The sequence below is a fragment of the Buceros rhinoceros genome, unplaced genomic scaffold, assembly GCF_000710305.1.
Source record: "Buceros rhinoceros silvestris isolate BGI_N320 unplaced genomic scaffold, ASM71030v1 scaffold22652, whole genome shotgun sequence".
Classification (NCBI taxonomy): Eukaryota; Metazoa; Chordata; class Aves; order Bucerotiformes; family Bucerotidae; genus Buceros; species Buceros rhinoceros.
The window spans coordinates 3195-7564 of NW_010399792.1; the positions used below are offsets into that span (position 1 = coordinate 3195).

General features: G+C 54.7%; 1 protein-coding gene across 1 annotated transcript in view; it reads left to right on the plus strand.

Annotated features, from left to right (window-relative positions):
* The window catches only part of RIMS3 (regulating synaptic membrane exocytosis 3), a 4581-nt gene extending 2898 nt beyond the window's left edge, over positions 1-1683 (plus strand). The window contains 3 exon segments of the mRNA XM_010131628.1: positions 910-1011; positions 1133-1277; positions 1332-1683. Coding sequence (XP_010129930.1) covers positions 910-1011; positions 1133-1277; positions 1332-1683 — 599 coding nt within the window.
* The last annotated feature ends 2687 nt before the right edge of the window (positions 1684-4370 follow it).

The window sequence follows — 4370 nt, forward strand, 5'->3', positions numbered from 1 at the left end:
AATGCCTCTGGCTCCTGCCACCCCCCTGCTGCAGTATCAGCTCGTTCCTCTCCCGCTGGTCGGGTCCTTGCGCAGCCTCTGGCACTGGCCCTGACTTGCTCTTGAAATGCCGAGTGTGTTTTGAGAACATCCAGGTTCATCTTGCTCCTATTAAACCCTGCTGGGATGTCAGCTCGCCCCTTCCCTGTCCCCGCTCCCCTCTCCCCGTGGGCCACAAGGCAGCGAGCGACGGGGACCCGCCAGCCAAGGGACATACGTACGTACGAGCAGGACAGCGTAAGTGGGAGAACAACTTCACACTGAGCTTAAGAGGTGCCCAGCCACGTTTTTTTCCTACAGATGTTCCTCCACAGGGAGTGGGGAAGAACCCCAGAGAAGCACCTGGGGAAAATGGGTGCTGGCCTCAACGGGGTGGTCAGCCACCGACCCCTCCTGCTCTTGCTGGGGTCTTGTCTGCGCCCGGACCAAGGGCTTTGCCCAGCCAAGGCACAGCCCTGGATAATCTCAGCCCCTTTTCCCATCACAAGGGAAAAAATTCACTCTGGAAGGCTGTAACGGGATGGAGCTGGCAGGGAGGGCAGGGAGGAGGGGGCTCTCACCCGGTTCTCGCCTTGCTGCTCAAATCCAAGCATCTTCACATCAGCTCAGCTTTGTTCTTCCTCCAAATTCACGATAAACTGCTCACCCGGTGGTGGATGCTCGGTGTGCTTGAGCGCTGGGTGCTGAGGACGGGGAGCAGGCGTGGGGGTGCCAGGGCTGCCAGCCCCGCAGGTGACATCTCCCACTGACTTTGTACCAGCACCAAAAGGGAGAGGCTGGTGGGGACCAGCACAGTCCAGGGCTGCAGCTGGCCCTGGCAGGAGGTGGCCATCGGGGAGGGTGCTGAGCGCATCTTGTCCCTCCACCCAGGCGATGTCCATGTCGGCATGGCCGACCGCAGCGGGCAGCTGGAGGTGGAGGTGATCCAGGCGAGGGGACTAATCCCGAAGATGGGCTCCAAGACCATCCCTGGTAGGTGACTCGGGAGGAAAGGGGTCAGGGATGGAGGGAGAGGGATGGGGATGGGCACAGTGCCGGGACAATCGCAGGAGCCTGCTCTGAGTCAGTGTTTCTCGCCTGTGTTCCAACACAGCCACCTACGTGAAGGTTTACCTGCTGGAGAATGGTGTCTGCCTGGCCAAGAAGAAGACCAGGGCGGTGAAGAAAACCTGCGACCCATCGTACCAGCAGCCTCTGCTCTTTGAGGAGAGTCCCCAAGGCAAAGTCCTGCAGGTGATGTACTCCTCGCATAGACGGTTGTGGCCAGGGAGGGATTAGGAGAGCAAGGACAGGGCACAGAAACCCAGCGTCCTCACTGCTGTCCTTCAGGCCACAGCCTCCCCTTCCTGAGCACCTGAATTTGCCAAGTTTTCCCCCGAACTCCCAGCCAGCAAGTGGAGCAGCTCCCCTAACACCTTCTGTGCCCCACAGGTGATCGTCTGGGGGGATTACGGGCGCATGGACCACAAGTGCTTCATGGGGATGGCCCAGATCGTCTTGGAGGAGCTCGACCTCTCCAGTGCAGTCACGGGCTGGTACAAACTCTTCCCCACCTCCTCGCTGGCCGACTCCAGCATCGGACCTCTGACACGCCGCCTCTCCCAGTCCTCGCTGGAGAGCTCCACCAGCCCCTCCTGCCCGTAGGCGGCAGGTTGGTGGGAGAGGCCGGGAGGGAGAAGGAGACGTCCTGACCTACGGAAACTGTTAGTGGATGGCTGTAAATATCTGGTCCTTCTTTTTTTCCCCCCCCTTTTTTTTTTTAAATCTCTTTCCCAAAACAAACCTGCTCTCTACATGCTCCCCCCCAAACACACATCCCTGCACACAGCGGGGGATGTTGAGCAAGGGCTGTGTGTTGAGGCAGGGGGAAGGAGGAGCAAAAAACCCCCCCCAGTGAGGCAGACCGCGGGCTGCGACCGCCAGCCGATCCCGAGACTGTTACTGCGCCTCGTCTCCTCGCCCGTGGAAAGGCATTGACGTGTCTCTCTGGCCCACCCCGGGAGAGCTGGTTCACTCAGCGTCGCTGCAAGCAGCATGTTGACGAGGTTGGTTTTCCTTTGATTTCCCTCCGTTCCCCCGAGGAGAAGGCGGCTGGTCCAAGAGAAAACCTCAGCAGAAAATCCAACTCAGCACTATTTTTTTTCCCAAGGAATGTAGCATCTTCTCTTATGTAGCTTTGCCACGTGCTGACAACACACTCACTCTCTGCAATATCGAAGAGACTCCGGATTGACCGGAAACATCTGCCAGTCACTTCCCGTGTGTTTGTTTTCTGACACAAAACCCACAACACTGAGCAAGCACTTCTGGGGGCCATTTTTCTGGGGTTTTTTTTAAATTCTTTTTTTTTTTTTTTTTTTGGTAGCATGTAGCCTGCGACCAGTGACATTGCCAAAGCAAGAGAGAACAGAAAAAGGTGCGCTCACCTCACCTAAGCATATGCTGGTCTTATCTTCGTATTTCTGTGGTCTTGTACAACCAAAGCAAGACCCAAAATATAAATTCTGTGATGCTTCACGTGAAAATTCCAGTCAGGAGAATTTTCACAGGAGTGATGGAGCGGGAACACCAAGATGCTGGCTGATCATCTGCCTCCCAGCCCCTTCCTCCCACAAGGGCCAGCTCAAGGCCTGGGAGGCTCTCCTTGGGTCTGGGGGGATCTCCTCGGGTCTGGGAGGATCTCCTCAATACTTGAATTTCAAGTAGGAGCAGAGGGTTTGCCAGACGCTGCGGCAGGACGCACCTTTCTCTAACTCTCGACTTGTTGGTACGCTACAGGGGAACATCTCAACAGCATCTTCTGCTGATCTGGAATTTGGGTGACTGAGAGGTTATGAACAAAGGACTAGATGCTTTGAATTTATTATCAGGATGAGTGTTTTGGGTTTTTTGTTTGTATGTTTTGTTTGTTGTTTTTAAAGCAGCATTTTGGTTCCCCTCGAGGGACCAGTTCTTGTAGCAAAACCAAGAATTACGGAAGCATTTTTGAAGGTGCCTAATGAAATTTGCTGAAAATACTCAGGGGAGACACCACTAGAAACTCCGGTTTCTTCACAAAATATACTTAACGCAATGACTGTCCTGAAGGATCAGTTTCCAAACGAGAGAAAAAAAAACCAACACACCGAAAGCTGAGCAGTCTTGAGTCTGGAAGAGGACAAAAGGGTAATGGGGAGTTGTTACTCGCCATGTGGCTCTGACCTTCAGTCTTTACCACGAACCAACCCACAGTGCAGTGGGGATTTTTTACAATTATTTATTGGCAAAGCGGAGCATTTCACAATGCACAGAGCACAACAAAACCAACCCGTGTTCTCCTGGTGACGCCAGAAGCCATGAACCAGCTCGAACCTGTTGCCACAACGGAACAAAACCAAACGTGAAGAAAAAGACTCTTGGGATGAAGCTGCCTCCTCCACAACCCCAAACCCAGGGATCAGCACAACTCCGCTGGCTCGGCAGCTGGATTACCCAACACTGCCACAGTTTTAGCGACGTCGTGTCAAGAAATTTCAGCTGCTGTCGTGGACTTTGGTTCTTCACCAACTCAAAATCGCTGGAGACAGAGCTCCAAGAAGAGTGTAGGCTGGACACTGCTGACCGGGGTGGAGAGGAGGCTGCTTTGAGTCCCCAACACCTGCCTCAGAAAGGATGAAATCCTCGTCTGCCTAGGCGGGAAGTGCTTGCTCGAGCAATAGGCACCAGTTTCTGAGCTCATGCTGAATGGCGACGCGTAAGACTGTGGGATGCACTGACAGTCTCAAGTGGTTTGAGGAAGCAAATGCGGTGCCCTGACTACTGAGACAGGAATAAACAATGGTTTGGACGCGATGTTCCTTCCAGAGCACGAAGCAGTTATATGAGGTCAATGACGCCCAGATGAGGCTAAACTTTCTCTGCCCCAGTGTGCTGGGTTTTTAAAGAGACGGGAGAGAAGGTGGCTTAGGGGAAAAGCTTTCTGCTCCTTCCAGCCAGCGTTACCTGCTTTTGCTTTTCCAACTCTATGTCAACAGAAAATTGAAAAATCTGCCTGTGGTGGGACAATAACCAGGTCCATGGGGAGGTAGAAGAGCAGCACGGACAGAGCAGGGAGCTCTGCGGGTATTTTCTGCTCACGGGGGTGGGTGCAGCATCCCACCACCTTCCCCTGCCAGCGCAGAGCTCGCGGACTGCGCGTTTCTCTGGCACGCTGCAGAGCTTCGCTGCTCCCCGTCCCCACCAGCAGCGAAACGCTTTTCTTGAGGTCGAGAACAGCCGCGGGTGAAGAGCGGCAGGAACACCAGGACAGCCGGGGTGCAGCCGCAGCGGCAGACCCCCGTGGGCCAGCAAAA